Raw genomic sequence first — 17887 nt, forward strand, 5'->3', positions numbered from 1 at the left:
GGGGAAAGATAAAACAGCAAGTTGACTGATAGTTTTAAAATTACAATTGATTTGTAACACATGAGATAAGAAAAAAGGGGATAAAAATTCAGTAAAATATTTGTGCAAGTGACTTGAGTATTTGCAGATATGTAAATGTGCAAGAAAGAGGCTGATCACAAATTTCAAGTTGCAAGTCTTTATTTTTAGACCATCAATAATTTTTACATATAGTCATTCCACTCATCAATGATATGTACCACTTGACTCCTAAATGAAAAAAAACTATAGTAATTTACATAAATAATATAGTGTTTTTGAGCTTTAAGTGTATAATGCTGTATATATTATACTATTTAGAACTCTGTCATTGAAAACTACAGCTTACTGTAGTATTAACTTCACTGAAAATATAATAGTAATTTCCTTTTGTTTTAATACAGTAAAATGTGGTATACTGTATAATATACCGAATAATTAAAATTGATTAATTGTTAATTTGATTATATTTAGAAGCAATTATAGAATGACCACAACACATTAATTGAAATACTTTAACTATTTTATCAACTATATTTGTCAGAGGGCCAGAGTTTTACCAGACAGTCTCCTTGGGGGCCGGACCCCTTAGAACAAAATCAAATAAAAATCTAATTTTAGCTTTACATTATGTTTAATGTTTATACTTTTTCCATTTCATCACAAAACTGAAGGCATTTGAGTCAGGCTCCAATCACCTATACCACAGTCAACCACTAGGAGTATTTTGCCTCAACTCAATTAGGCTTTCAACTTCATTTATAGAGCACTTGAAAAACACAGAGGAAGTGACTCTTAAAATGGCACCCTCAAAGCCCATGAAACACAAAGTTGATGTAGAAAACAGGTCCTTCAATGATGACTGGACTGAAAAGTACGCATTTATCATGCCAACCTTCCAAAATGTGTCAGTATGCCTTATTTGCAGCGAAACTGTTGCTGTTGCAAAAGAGTACAATCTGCGCCGTCACCACAAATCAAAACATTCTAAACTCTAAAAACGCACGAGAGGAACTGACTGTCAACCTTTGGAGGACTGTTTGCGCAAAAGTTGGTGTCACAAGGGAAATGTAAATTTAGCAATTGATTAAGCACTGTGAGTTGCCCCAATGTTAAGTAAGGGCATGGGGAAAAGTTATGCATTGTTTTGTTTCTTTAAACCTGTTTGAAACAATAAATGCTTAATGCCGCAAAGTCTGTCTGAGTCTGTCTTCATTTCGGAGTGTAGCCTAAATATAGTCATAAATGGTGGTTATTCTGACAAGAGACTCGGTTATTATTTGTTTTTAGTAGCTTTAATAGTTGCTTTAATTTTCTTTGTGATCCTCACAATTTTGGAATCCGTTCAATCCGGCCCGCGGGCCCCCAGTTGATGATCAATGGTGATATAAACACACCCAGTCCTTATTTTCAATTTAACAACATAAAAACGGTGGACCAATTGGAGCGGTTTTCAGATCGACCGCAACTTTCCATAGGAGTGTGGTCCCCCCGCCCACCGAATTGATTGACAGCTGTGCGTATTAACATGTCCCGGTAGTCATGTGTATAATCATATAAACAAGACCAGACGTGCGCAAAGCAGCCGGGAATAAAAGGTCTGTTCAGTTTGCTAGGATAATCAATCATCATCAAATGTGATCAAGAGTGAGTTTTACAAGTTTAAAATGTTTTAAAACAGAGCATGTGTGTAATGAATTACAGCGATTTAGCTTAGCTTTACTTCATCAGCACAGCCGTGTGTCAGAACAATTATAAAGGAAGACGCTTCAATCCCAGTTTGTGGACGTTAAATCAGGTTTATTTTGTACATTAACATAACAGATATCCATACAGCAGTGGAGATTAACCTGTATCCTGTCATATGTGCGTGCAAAAAGAGTGCAAAGCTAAATGCGCGCGCTTTGTCTCTGCGTGTCGTGTCCGCTCTGTGTATGTGTGTGTCTGTGTATCTGTGTGTGTGTGTGTGTGTGTGTGTGCCATGTCCGCCTGTGTCTGTGTGTGCGTGCTGTGTCTGTGTGTGTGTGTGTGTGTGTGTGTGTGTGTCGTGTCCACGCTGTGTCTGTGTGTGTGCGTGAACTTTGTAACGACATTGTGTGTGACTCACCATAGCAACTGCACAATAAATACTCATTGGTAAAGTTCTTACTGTAGTATTTCTCACAAACGCTACATGAGATCTTCTTCCTCTAAGTCTGTCTGTTGTCTGATGCAGCCGAGGGAGGAGATTAAGGCACGCAAAAAGGCACGTAGAAATGGTGGGCAGGGAGTACTAGCCTTAAAGGAGCAGTACACCAAAACCGCCACCCAGTGAAAAAATGTATAAATAAGAATTCAAAAAAGGTATAATAAAAAAATCTGATGGGTGTTTTGAGCTGAAACTTTACAAACACATTCTGGAGACACAAAAGACTCATATTAAATCTGAAAAAAGGGGTAACCTAGGTGACCTATGCCATATCACAGCTGCAAAGTTATTAGTGCTTGAACATCAGCTAACTTCCATCAATATAATCAATGTGACCGCCTGCTTGCACAGAGAGTCTGCCTTAGTAACATGGAGACATTTGTGAAAGATGATTCAGATCATATTTTCTTTGTCCTTAACCTCTGAAATCCAGAACTATATCTATTTTAACAGAAATAGACAGAAGTTATACGATTTTCAGGCGTCTAATCTGATTTAATGATTTATGCTAAGCTCAATGTGCTTGCCTGAATGGATTAGAAAATGTTAAATCTCAGGGGTGATTTAAAAAATATAACAGGATTAAGTCATGCAAGGCTGCACTGACTGACCTTAGAAAAAGGCTCATATAAAGTAAAAAAAAGCATACAGCATGTATGTGGAAACTTATCCTGGAGGATTTGATTAACATCTGACGACTCCTGCATACACCACTTCATCCTCATGCTTTACACTCTAAAAAAAATAAATAAAAGAACATTTTTAATTATACTCATGAAAAACATCTAAGCACATAAGAATGTATTATTAATGCAGGAATATTCAAAAGTTAAATGAGCAAGTTGCTCTGTAACTAAGTTACACTGATTGAAATTATTTTACATATATTTATTTTAATAATATTTACATTATTTATAAAATATTATTTATTTTTATATAAAATATTTACATCTTTGGGCTCTATTTTAATGATCTAAGCACAAAGTCTAAAGCACATGGTGCAAAAGCATTAGGGTCATGTCCGAATCCACTTTTGCTATTTTAAGGATGGAAAAATACATGCGCCACGGTGAATGGTCTAACAGGGTTGTGCTTATTCTTTTAATAAGTTATGGGTGTGTTTTAAGCATAACATGCATAAAACCAATCAGAGTTTCATTCCCCATTCCCTTTAAGAGTCAGTTATGTTGTGCCATGGTGCATTTGCTATTTACATGGTGGACTTTTTAAGTGGAAAAACTGAATGCCTCACCAGCGAGAAAATGGTTAAACAGACCATCTGCAGCACAAAGATAAAGAACAAGCCTCCTCCAATCAGCCTCTTTACTTTTTACTTTCGCGGATAAGGAAGTAGTGTTATACGCACAGGCATGCATTAGCCTAGATATTCATTTTGTTTGTTAAGCTCGAGATTTGTTTTAAAACTATTTCTAAATTCAGTTCTAATTTCCAGCAGACTAATAAATGAACAATAATAACAAAGTGTGTTCAAAAAATATTATATCCAAATACACATCCTATTATGTGGCATATGGCCCAAAACCTGACAGGTGGACCAATCTAATCTTGTTTTATTAAAACAAATATAAATAAGTATATAATAAATAATACTGATAATAATAATCGCATACAAATGCAAATTGTCATGAATGAACTGAAAAAAAAACAGAGGTGAAGAAGGCATGGAGGCAGTGGTTTTTATATTCATGTAGAAGCTATTAATTTTTGTAACATTTTAATCCTTTATTGTTTTTCATGTGTAAAATATTTGTGTATTGCTGTACATCCTGTGTGTATTAAGCGTTTGGACCCACATATATGCATAACTAACTTGCTCTGCGCTGGACTTAAGACCTGCTTTTAGTTGGTCAATGGCGCGGTCTATTTCAGTTACTCAAAATAGCAAAACGCCGGCATTGCGCCTTAACACACCTCCTTTATAGACCGACACACTCATGAGTCCACAAAGTGGCACAAATGGATTTGCTATTTAAACAACGTGGCACAAAATGTGAAAATTACAGTTGCGCTGGTCTGAAAAGAGCAACAAATTGCACCAAACACATATTGCGCTGGGTGCATGATAGGGCCCTGACTCATTTCCATGTTTCAAGTGGTTGTTAAGACAAGAGGTTGACATTTTGTCAAGTATCACTTATGAACTTTAGGCTATAATGCAAATAATTTGTACTCTTGTACTCTTGTTTTTGGTAATTAGTTTAAGGAAGATTTGACTTGAACTACATTTACTACAAAGCTGGAATTTGCACGCATATTCTCTTGCACCAACATGTCTATATATTTCCTCTCTATAACAGGAAACTGTGGACATTTCCTGTGATACTGCGTCTATTTCAGCCTGCAGGTTCTTTGAGCTCTAATATCGGTACCAGTATATAATATATACATTGTCCATGTTTAAATATTAATTTTATTAAAAATACTTAGAGCGTTAGTAATTTTATAATTTTACTGTTGTAACACACAGGCTGTAGGTGAAAAATGTAATCTATTTTAGTTTTAAAATGACTTTTTACGAGTCTCAGCTCTAGTCATAAAAGGCATGAGTCACATTTTATGTATTTTTAAAACTATCATGTTTACTATCATTGTGTTCCTCATTTATTCTTAAATCTCCTGATCTAGAACCTGATGGTAGTTTGTATGGTTTAATATATTTTTTTTATCCGTGAGTTAAAAGTAAATCAATCTGCTTGGGACAATCCCATCAGAGAGATTAACCTGCTAGGAGAACAGATAAATATTCATAACTAAATAATAATTTGTTATTATTAATTAATAATATTTATAAACATTAAGCTAATTTCGTTACACTGTGTTGTTGTCATATTTATTAGTTTTTATTTATAAACATGTCAATAGCTTTTGTCAAATTTTCGTTTTGTTTAAAGTTTAGCTCAATTATTTAAAAAAAATTATAAAATGAGAATTTTTTGGTGACAAAATAAAACAATAATAAAAAAATAGTACTGTTTTGGTTATTATACTGTAGAAACATCTAATTTGCAAAGTAGTTGAAAAAATAAAACAGAATTTTTTAAATAGACAAATGAATACTTTTAAACAGTTTATACAAATATATTTTGATTAAATAAGTGTAAAAATAATAATTTCCTATTTTAAAAGAAATTCTGTTTATATATGCAAATAAAACAATCCAATTTGAAAAATAAATAGCACTAGCTTTTGTCACTCATAAAGCAGCATGCGTAGAATATGCCTATTAACATCATTATAGACATTACAATTAAAATATATATTATTACAAATATAAAATAAAAGAGAATTAGTACATGAATAATTTCTGTATTATATTACCAGATTTTGCACAATAATATAACACCAACCTCCAAAAAGACATCACTTCAAGCTATTAAAATGTCAATTAAAGTCATTTTTTTAACTTTCAACATTAAAAGTTGTTGGATGAAAGATGAAAGTCCCATAATGCAATTCAAAAGCATAAATAAATGGAAAAAAACATGAATCACAAATTGCAGAAAAATACAGTTCATTTACAGATTTTTTACGGTGAAATATTACTTTCTGTCATTGCTGTTAAATTAAATAAAAATTGTTTAGAGATCATATTTTAGAATGCTGATTTTTTTTTCTCACACTCAGATATGCAGATATGTGGTGTTTAGCATTGTGAGAATCTCACACTTTTAAATGTGAGTATCTGTTTTTGTTTGAACAGAACTTAGACCTCACTCGTGTACTTGTTCGCTGCTATTTCTGAGAGAAGTGTGAAGATCTAAATGACTGTAGTGAACAAGTCAAGCCTGTAATTTTCTGCACTGTTATTCCTCTTGTAGGCCAAAACAAGAGCACAACCAAAGGTGCTGTAAATCAGTTTTGATCAAATTGCAGCAAAACTTTTATTTTCAACATTCCCTTATGAGATTGCGTTTCTGTTAGTTGACATCTGTCCGAGCAGACTGTAAAGCTCACTAAGGTTGTAACAGAGCCGCCATGTTTTCTTTTTTCTTCCACCTTTTTAATAACATTAAGATGCAAACACACTTTAAAGTGTCTTACCTCTTTGTGTGCATTTCCTTTGTAGAACACTGTATCAGCGTAAGTAATTTCTTCATCACGGATCTGGACTGTTTTGATTAAAATGCAGACATGTTACAACAGTGAAACTCTCAGTCATTATTAAAGCATTTTATTATTAACTTTAATTAGGTGGGAATCACTTGCCCTCTTGTGCTGTTCTTCTATATTTCCTGTAGAGCCAAAAGATCAAGACTCCAGCAGTAATAAACATGAATCCAGCACCAGCAGCCAAGATCAGCACTACCAGAGATGCAGAGCCTTTTGGTTCAATAGTTTTCGGAACCAGATCCTGTGAGGTGTTTGTTGTTGCCTCTGGTGAGTAGAGGGAATGTACTGATAAGACAAGCCTATAAATTGTACATATATACTCCATTGCCAACAGTAAAATTGCCCTTTTTGTATATGCTTGACATTCTTTTATGGTATTACTTTTCATTGATTTATATCCCTTTTTTTACATCACAACAAAACATGTTTATTAAACAATTATAGTAAGAAATAATTATTAAAATAATAGTTTGGACACAGAACGTCTTTAGAAATAAAAAGATAATACATTTAAGTTCAAAGGAAATATTGCGAAAGAACATTACACACGGCCAAAGCAGTGGCGCAGTAGGTAGTGCTGTCGCCTTACAGCAAGAAGGTCGCTGGTTCAGATGGCATTTCTGTGTGGAGTTTGTATGTTCTCCCCGCATTCGCGTAGGTTTCCTCCGGGTGCTCCGGTGTTCCCCACAGTCCAAAGACATGCGGTACAGGTGAATTGGGTAGGCTAAAACGACCGTAGTGTATGTGTGTGAATCAGTGTATGAGTGTTTCCCAGTGAAGGGTTGCAGCTGGAAGGGCATCCACTGCATAAAATATGTGCTGGATAAATTGGTGGTTCATTCCGCTGTGGCAACCCCAGATTAATAAAGGGACTAAGTCAAAAAGAAAATGAATAAAAATTACACACTACAAAATTTCAACTAAATTAGATTTTTCCTCTCTTTATTTTTAATTAATATTTCTCCCTAACATATAGATTTGGGTGTACTAACATTTAAACTTTTATCATAAGTTATTTTGTGAGATTAGCTCCAAAATTGGCTTTACTACTGACTAAAATCCTATAGAGAATATTAATTTAAAAGAGATTTGTGAGGGGTGTACTCATATGATATGTACTTATTCTTTATGAGAGAAGATCGCAGTGAAATGCCATTCAGTTTTTAGAGAAAGCTAGATAATATCATGTTTTTTCAGACAGAAATACATAGTGTAGCAGTATTGAGATGTGTTAAATTGCAAAAGTTTGGGCACCCTTATTTTTGTGTGGATTTCAAAACCTGTAGTACCTTAATGCTGATTGATTACAAAACAAAATTGATTTGAGTGACTCAGTGAACCTTTACAATCCTAACGTGATTGGTGCAGCAAATCATGAAAAAAGGATATTTAAGATAGCTCATTGCTAGTTATGTTTCTCTTTATTGTGAATCTGAAAGTAGCAACATTGCGACTTCAAAATAATTTCATTATGACCTAAAACTAGAATAATTCACCTACATGAATTAGGAGAAGCATGCAAAAAGCTATCACAAAGGTTTAAAGTCTCTATCTCTATAATTATGGAAAAATATATACTGTGGACAGATGCTATAATCATACACACTTTGCATGACGGAAAAAAACCACAGCATTTCAGGAGAAGAACATGCTCCCTACTGTAAAATACGGTGAAAGGTCCATTCTTCTGTGGGGATGTGTGCCAAAGACCAGGTACTGGAAACCTTGTCAGAGTTAAAGGTCACATAGATTTCCACCCAGTATCAGCAGATTCTGAAGAACAATGTTCAGGAATCAGTCAAGAGGCTGACGTTATGACAGGGTTGGATGTTTCAGCAGGACAGTGACCCAAAGCACAGTTCTACCAAGGAATGTTCTAGAACAATGTTCTAGTATGGCCATCCCAAGCCCCAGAATTGAACATCATTGAATATCTATGGATTGATTTGAAAAGGGCCATTCACACTTAGCACCCATCAAACCGGACTGAACTGGAGAAATTGTCGTGGAAGAATGGTCCAATATGCCTTCAGCAAGAATTCAGGGACATATCCCTGGCTATAAGAAGCATCTGCAGACCGTTATTTCAGCAAAAAGTGGCTGTACAAAAGATTAAGGTCATTATTCTGTTGGGGTGCCCACAGTTTTTGCACCTCTCTGCTTTTGTTACAACTTAAATTGCATTGCATCTGTTGATTAAATAAATGTTATGTCAGAACTGAAATGTTGCTTTTTCCCTAGGACATAAAATATATCCACATGAATTTGCTGATTTGAAAGGCCAGGAGGCGATGGCTTGCAAATATGAAAATTATCAGAGGAGGCCAAACTTTTGCATAAGACTGTGTGTGTGTATAACCGCCAACTTATCCAGCATATGTTTTGTAAGGTCCAGCCAGTTAGTCCAATGACGGTGTCTACTGGTGGACGAAGGTTCACTGCATGTTCGGTCTTTCTAGTGCACAATGTTGATTTACTTTCAATTTAACTCATATCTGACTACAATTTTAGAATGAGGTGGTTTAGAATATTAATATATTTATCCTCGTTTTATCTGACTCCAATTATATAACACTGATAAGATTATTTTGTTTCTTTTAATATTACTTTAGATTATGATTGAATATTCTCTTAGATTCATTATTGTATATTATTCTCGTTCATTTGGATTCCTATAACATCCCCAGTCTTGTACCGGCCGAGTATACAATCTGTTAAACACAAGCATGTCAGTCTTGGTCACTCTCTAAGCTCTAAGAACATCGTATAGCATGTCACGCTGCTCCGTCTACCGTGTTTTAGTCCGTTACTAACCTGTACAGGGGCTTGTGGTGCTATGGACTTAACGTAATCTACTAGAAATAACACGAACTCTGTTTGAGTAATTTAAAACATAACAATTTATTAGTCAGGTAAATGTGTATTATGCCAATTAATTCAGTCAATTCATAAACGATCAATACAAGACAACAGATTATCAAAGATAAATTCAAGATTAAAAGATGCATACCTGACTTTAAAATATACATAGCGTGGAACATGAAGTTCCACACTATAGGCTAATCTGGTTACAGAATCGCGCAGAACATTTAAAAACTTTACCTTCGGTAGTAAATCCAAGAATCTCCTCGAGGAAAGGGGTGTGAATAACAAAAAGCATTTGCATTTAATGAAAGAGTTTCTGCCTACAGGAAAGGCACACCCTTCACAGTGGTTCAAAAGATACCTGAAGTTCTATATCTATTGTTTTGATTGTCTATTTCTGAGGGAATGAGACCATTGTACCAGTCGCACTGAGACATTTCAAATGATATCAAACATGATAGATAAAGTGACTTGGGTTGAATTAGAACATTCAGACTTTAAAATGACCATTCTGTGTGAGTACAGTATGTAGAGAGGGTAGTTCCCACCATTCCCACCTGCTGATTTGTGGAGCCAATTGTCTCTGTGTTTTTAGCTCATATTTGAATTGTCAAAGACATTAAAGTATTCGTGGTATCTCAAGTCTTACGGTTTTACGCAGCAGATTCCCTTCCAGCTGCTACCCAACACTGGCAAACACCCATACACTCTCTTTCATACACATACACTATGGTCAATTTCGTTTTTATTCAATTCACCTATAGCACATGTCTTTAGACTGTGGGGGAAACCGGAACACCCAGAGGAAACCCATCGCAACTCCACACAGAAGTGCCAACTGACCAGCTGGGGCTCGAACCGGCGACTTCTTTCTGTGAGTCAATCGTGCTACCCACTTTGCCACACCCTATATTCATTCATTTTCTTTTCGGCTTAGTCCCTTTATTAATCTGGGGTCACCACAGGGGAATGAACTGCCAACTTATCCAGCTTATGTTTTATGTAGCAGATGCCTTTCCAGCTGCAACCCATCACTGGGAAACACCAATTTTTGGCCCATGGCACTGAAAACAATCAGTAAAATATTTTGCGGTTCAAAAGACACTTGATTTTGACCTCAGTGTAAAGCATATCTGAATTGTTTGCTTAAATAGCGCAAGGGTGTGCCATTCACCATATAAAAACTGTAAACTCTTGACAGTTGAAGGTTCATGCTGTGCATAGTAGTGTGTTTTCATTTTTAGGTGTTAAGGTAGACCTTGGTGTGAATAATCAGTTCAAAATGAATTAAATGACTGAATTCAGCTGCAGTTTTAGCATCTTTTGGGGTGGGACTTTTTAGATGCTAGTGAGCATTTGATTGGTCATAAGTTTTGATGAGTATGAGGTGGCATCAAAAAAAATGTAATGCCTGTATTTTGTGTTCTGTATTTTCTAAATGTGAATGTTGACAATGACAATATATTTATGTTTACAATATGTTTGTTTTTGGATTAAACAATAGTACTAATTATTATTTTTTTATTAACTTTTTTAATGTGAATAAACTATAGCCATTGGATCATATATACCATCTTATCATTGAACCACTACTGAATTAACAGTGTCTATAAAGTAGCATGGCAATCTTTTAACTTTGGTCACTATATTAACAAAGTCTTGAAAATGTCACTGTGTGGATTGTGAGTTTGTGACGGCTAATGCATTAACTAATTTAAAAGAAAATATACTTATAATAACTTGCATATAAAGACTGAAACTATCCTGAAATATTACATCAGGTAAGAAGTATAGTTACATTTACAATATGAATTACAAAAATAAAACTATTTATCTTACCATAAACAGAAAGATTGAATCTCCTGGTTGATTCCTCATTGTCAATAGTGATGGTTAGTTCATAAACTCCTTCATCTGTTCTTTTGGTGTTGATCATGGTCAGAGATCCAGTCTGATTTTCCAGCTTCAGTCTGCCAGTGAATCTCTCATCCTCATATTGAGGACTGTCCAGGATTCCTCTCTTGATTCTAGCGATACGGCTGCCTCCAAACCTCCACTCTATACTAAAATAAGTCTGTATTTCATCATCAGTGTGTAGATTTATTGATTCTCCCAACGTAGCTGAAACACTCTTCACTACATTTGTATCAACGCCAAACACACCTGGAGGACAAAAAACAGCTGTTAGTTCGACACAGATGAAGACTTCTATGTTGTTTAGTTTTAGTAACCAATATTTGTAAATTGTATTTTGTACAAAATGTAAAACAATTTAAACTACTGTGCCTTGTAGTATTTGTCCTTGAAGTGACTCAAGCTCTTAAAATAGACTATTAATGGAGTGTAAAAAGACATGTTGCACAAAAAAAATAACACAACATGAATACAACTAATAATTAATACTGCAATAAATCATATTAAAGTTATACAAATAAAAAACAATTTATGAATAGATGTAAAGTTTTATATGCTGCACTGTCCATTGGATTCTAACAATCCAATGGACAAATCTCTGTTTGGAAATAACCTCAAATGTAATTTGAAGAAGTATGTCGATAAATGTTAAACATTTATAACTTACCAACCAGATGCCATAAACACAAACAGAGCACAAACAATGTGTGAATCATTTTCAACTCACTACAAAAATTAAACAGTAACTCTAAAACTCTAAACTACTGTCAGTAAAAAGAGGGCGGAGAGTGAATGAATTATGGTGAGTGGGTGGTTTCGCTTTTTTTAACAGGAAAGAATTAGTTTTATTTGTTGAATTTATCAAATCCTGAAATGACAGAAAGTGAGTTAAAGGGTGTTTCGGTTTTGTTTCGGCAATACAGGAGTTATTTTCTATATACCAAATTATCAAAAATAAACAAAAAAAATACTAACCCCGGGCATCAGTCGGTAGCACGGTCGCCTCACAGCAAGAAGGTCGCTGGTTCGAGCCCTGGATGGGTCAGTTGGCATTTCTGTGTGGTGTTTACATGTTGTTCGCGTGGGTTTCCTCCGGGTGCTCCGGTTTCACCACAAGTCCGAAAACGCTGCCTCACAAATCGGGACTGTGCGTACTGGCGTCATTTGGGTCTATGGCATTTCAAGGAGATCAACACCTTAGTTCAATTTGTAATGAGCCAAAGTCTTTAAAGGGGTGTATTTTCTTAGTCATGGTTGGGATTTGTGTTTGATTGCAGGTGCTGCTGAGTCTCTTGCAAAGGCTACCGTGCTAGGACATGGGCATGAGATTGCTGTGCGCTAGCAAATGACTGGGAGGGATAATTAGTAGCGCTGGGTGTCCCCGGAATAAAAGTTTCGGAGGCCGCTGTTGACTTTCCAAACGCTGTATACCACGACCGGTAGCGGGTAATCTGGCCAGCAGCACAGTGTTATACTGTTGCGTGGTCAATATTGTGTCTATTTGGTTCACCGGGGGTTTGAGTGTGTTTGGTTTCTCTCGGCGCTTGTATTGTATGTGTGAGACAAGGTTGTGAGCGCAGGCTACAATTTTTTTATTGCATAACAAGAACAATAGATTACAAAAAATTAGGAATACAATGCTTAACTTTTTTTCACATCAAAGGAACTAATCAGTAGAGAATAATAAAAAAATATTAAATAAAATTACAGGGGATATATAAATTACAAAAAAATCGTATAAGTAAGGATTCCAAAATTGCACACATGCTTATAGCTTTTTTATATTTTGTGTCTTTTAGGGTTTAGATATAATGCTTAAGATCAATTTTAAACAAATAAATATTAGGCTTATCACTGGGCCATTTTTGTTTGTGTACATGGTTTTTCCCATATATTATCATTAAATTAAATTAATGAAGAAATTTTGCACCAAAGTTTTGTTATTATTATTGTATATCAAAAAAATCTTTACAAGAAAACTGAATTGAATTTTTTTTTTTAAGTTTAAATATAAGATATTCAACATCAAACCAAAACATTTGGGGATATGTGCAATCAAAAATTTGGTGTTTTATCGATTCCTCACATTTTAATTTTAATTAATTAGTTCATTAACTTATAGTATTAAACATATAGTATTATTATACATGTACAGTATTATTCTGTAGAAGAAAAAAAAAAACACCTTTTTCCACAGCTTCCTTTTTTACCATAAATTTTACATATTTTGTATCACAGTGAAATTTTCGAACAAAGGCCAGGTCTGTGCAGGTACACACCACCTTTTGCTTCTTCAGGAGTAGAAAAAAAAACTCAAAAGTGAAATTTGTACTGACACATTTTTATATTCGATATTTCAATATTAGATAATATAAGAAGTATTAGTATTGTTTTGAGAATAAAATACACCTGTGTGTACAGTCTTATAGCTCTAATATACAACATTGTAATTGTGCAGCTGAGTCAGTCCAGCTGAAACATTGGCAACATTTTTTTCACTCATTGAACCTGATGCTAAATCAAATAATTAATAACTAGAAACCTGTGCCAAATGACTTTTTAATAGTTTTGCAATACACAAACCTTCCACTAGATGACATCCAAAGAACATTTCCTTACTTGAAAGCTTGTAACTAATGAATGCTTACTGTATTAAAGAACTAAATATTAAAATGTTATAAAATATGTAAATATTTTATGTTCAATATATTTTGGGTGGCCCAAAGTCATGTAGCGGGTAGATTTGGGGTCGGGGTAGACTTTTTTTTCAGCTCCTACCCAAATTAAGCACCCTTAAAGCAATCAAGGGCCTAGATTTACTAAGACAAGTATGTTGAGGGAAGTTAAATTAATAAAATTAATAACAAAAAAAAAAAGAAACCTTAAACATCAGAAGCAAAACCCACCTCTTTTCCTTGTGGGACTTCCTGCTTAAATGCTTGGTGGACTTCTTTTTACAATTCTTGCATTTATGTATCATATTTTACCACTATTCACATTTGCCAAACAAATAAATCTGGAGTCACAGACATTGGATCCGTTTATTTATCTTTTTTTTTTTTCTTCTTCTTCTTTGTTTGCCCAAAAAACAAACCAAAGCCTATACCTTGGATAGGATCGACAACAAAATAATGCCACTAACTAAACCCAAATAAAAACTATACAATTAAAACAAAACAGAAACATTTAAATTAACAAAAAAATAAAAATAAATATTTTCTAGCTTCCTGGCTAGTAAACAAGTGTAAAGGTTTACAAAAAGAAACCCCTGCTGCTTCAACACCATCAGTATTTACAATATTTACAGAACTTAAAACTCAACAACAAAAAGAAGATGGCTAAATAACAACTGAACATCACACACCTATACACAAAAAGAATGGGAAGCACACAACTAAAGTAACACTTCAGCAATATAGTTTACAATAACATGGCACAGCATGCCAACTGTCTCGCCTTTCATGTTCCATGCCCATTCCAATCTTTGCAAAAGACGCCTCTGTCTCCAGAGTGAGAGAGAAAAAGAGAGAGAGACCTCTCAATACAATATTTTGTACCTATATTCTGGATTTCACATCCAGACCCAGAACAACAACAGCAGCTCCTGCAGCCACAACCATCAGAATAGCGGTGACCAATCGTATCACAGCTATAGTAGTATCATAACAGTGGACAGAGTCTGAGGAAAGAAAATAAATCCAGATCAAATGAACTCAGCAAAAAATACTGAACAAACTCTTCCAAATCATGCTTACCTGAACTCAAACTAAGATCAGCAGGGTCCAGATGTTGAGTACGATTGTCAGTGGGATTGTTGACCACACAGCTGTAGGTGTTTTTATCTTGAAATTCCACCTCTAGAGGTAGAGAGAGACTAATGCTGAGATCAGACACACTGATGCTGGACAATAAACTGTTTCCTTTGTACCAGGAGAGACTCACAGCACTCACATTCAACACTGAACACAACACTGAACATTTTGATATAGGATTTTGATGACAGTAACTGACGATTGTAGGAACAGGCAGAGGAGCTGGAAGAATTGAGAAAAACAAAAACTGTAAGCAGGTTGCTTTACCAGGGACTTAACGTGTTCATGTCAAAGTTGTAAATTATTTTAAAAAGCGTTCTTAATATCTATGAAGGATTTATTACTTAAGCGAAATTAACATAATTACATAAAAACAACAATATATACTCTGTCCAGTATAGGTAAAATTATACTCACTGTAAACATTCACACTGAAAATCTCAACCGATTCCTCATTACCAATCGTGATACTTAGTTCATAAACTCCAGTGTGTTCAAGCCCTACGTTTGTGATGGTGAGAGATCCAGTGTAGTTATTGAGGTGGAGTCTACCTCTGAATTTCCATTCACTGTTGTAATCCATAGAGACGAGACCATTTATTTCCTTTATTCTAGCAATGCGTTCATTTCCAAACCTCCACTCTATTTTTACATATCCTTGTATTTGAGTTACACCAGGGTTTAGAGTGACAGATTGTCCTAATGTAAGTGACACTGGTTTCATTCCTTTTGTCTCGGCAACAAACACACCTGGAGGTTAAAAATGTAAATATTAGTAATGTGGTTACAATTTAAAATAACATTTAATTAGTTAGCAGTACAATGCATAGTCATAATCCATTGTATAGGCCTATTTAATGCATTAGTAATGTACCCTTGTTTCACATTCATCACCCATTTCATTTAGTTAATTACACTGTAATGCACTAGCTAATGCTAATGAACTGAACCTGTAGCGTTACCAAAATGATACTCTATAATTTCAGTGTCACAACATTTATAGGCTACTTACCAACCAGTTGACAAAAATACAAGAACAAAAGAAAAGAGTGGCTCATTTTCATGAACTGTTTATAATAAATTGAGTCCGCAGCTGATTTAGCAGAATGTGTCATTTGTGGTTCAGAGATAGACAGAGATACTGCTCTTTAGTGGTGTACATAGAGGTGGAGTCAGAGGGCTTGAGGTCAACCCCCTTTAATTGTGAACAGCGAAGTGCAAATTTGGTTGTATTTAAGTGCACTTCAATGATTCATATATTTCAGTTCTGGTCATGTTCAAATTTGACCTGATATGCAGCTCTCATATTCATAAAGGTAATGCTTTTCCCTGTCCAAAGTGTTGCTATATTAGATCTAAAGCTAACTAACCATAACTAACCACCTAATTCACCCACATAAACAATTTAATCAGAATACAGCAAACAGTAGACGTTTGTCTAATCAACCACATTTGTGTGCTGCTAAAATAACGTGATTTATACAGTATGTTTCACATTATCTATTTTGCACAACTGTTTTGAGGAAGTACACGTCAGCAGGAAAGCACCCTTGTGCACACTAAGCATGCACTTGGTCAAACAACTACAAAATATATCTTTATTTGTGATTGTGTAGTGATGTTTCACATTCTTTTTTTCTTAAATTCGAAGACTCTGAACCAACAAGGGCAATCATAATAATAATAATAAAATAATAATAATAATAATAATAATAATTATTATTATTATTTATTTATTTACATTTTTAAAAGAAAATTTATAAAAATTAATGTGATCCAGAAACATAGTACATGAAGTACATCTTGGTACCATAATCATTTTACAAGGTGAACATTTTCTTTGTTCTAAGATCCAGTTCAATCATTCCTCTATTGTGGTGTTTGTCAATGGTGGACAGAGGTATAGGCTCTGTATGTCACAATCGGTGGGGTGGGGAAAGAAGCGAGAACTCGGATGCAGAACTAAAATATGGGTTTATTATAAAATAAAACAAAAGACAACAAAAACTACCCCAGGGGGAAAACATTAACAAAACAAATAAACAAATAAACTTGACTGGGCAGGCTGGCAGGGATCAGGGCTGAAAGACACAACAGGACAGGACAGGACAGGACAAGAAAAAAAACTGTGACGAACTGGCACAGAACAGCAGACATGAGGAGACTATAAGCAGAAACAATTAACAAACAAACAGGTGAACATGATAACCTAATAATGGGTTAACATGGAGGGTGGGACTAGACAATGAACAGGAGAGCACATGACACAAGAACAACACAAGCAATGTGCTCACTTAAAAACAAGACTAGAACACGCAGCCAATGAGTGAACTCATTAACCACATGTTCACATGAAACACAATACTAAAGCACGCAGCCACAATGTAAACACAGAGCCACGCGCTTTAACAACACCAACACAAACAGAACACAAGACACGAGTAGACGATAAATAAAAACCATGCACTCACACATGCAATGTGCGTGTTCCATTCCAGCGCTAACCAAAACCGAAACCAACTAGACTGAGACGCTGAGACTAAAACAGCATGATGCAGACAGAAAAAACACAACCAGGAAGAGAGCGCGCATCCTGAGCATGCCCAGACCTCGTGTGCTCCCGCACCAAGTGGGAGCATGCACGGCCTGAGCGTGGCCAAGACGACTCTCATACAAAGACACACAATGTCAGAAAATTAGTGCTCGACCCAAGAAAACTCGAGCCGAGCACAACACAAGACATGACAGGTCTAGTGTCTGGACTCTGCCACTAAAACAAGAATTAACAAGACCAAAGGGGCAGAACCCTGACACTGTGATTGTTCTGTGGATTTGTAGCCATTTATGCAGCAAAGCTTGCAAGATGACAGACAAGATGGCTTTAATTGTTTTAGTGCATATAGGTTGTGATTTGTTCCTGCTCAATGTACAATGTCTTGTCAAATTCACGTGTGCCTTA

General features: G+C 35.2%; 1 protein-coding gene across 1 annotated transcript; it reads right to left on the minus strand.

The window, feature by feature from the left end:
- Nucleotides 1–14268: 14268 nt before the first annotated feature.
- On the minus strand, nt 14269–15672 carry LOC130216710 (uncharacterized). Its single transcript, XM_056448588.1, has 3 exons — nt 15346–15672; nt 14872–15150; nt 14269–14795 (listed from the first exon to the last, which is right to left on the minus strand). Exons 1-3 carry the CDS (start codon nt 15650–15652, stop codon nt 14674–14676), a joined length of 708 nt encoding a protein of 235 aa, XP_056304563.1. The 5' UTR covers nt 15653–15672; the 3' UTR covers nt 14269–14673.
- Between the last annotated feature and the right edge of the window lie 2215 nt (nt 15673–17887).

The sequence above is a fragment of the Danio aesculapii genome, chromosome 22 (assembly GCF_903798145.1).
Source record: "Danio aesculapii chromosome 22, fDanAes4.1, whole genome shotgun sequence".
NCBI lineage: Eukaryota > Metazoa > Chordata > Actinopteri > Cypriniformes > Danionidae > Danio > Danio aesculapii.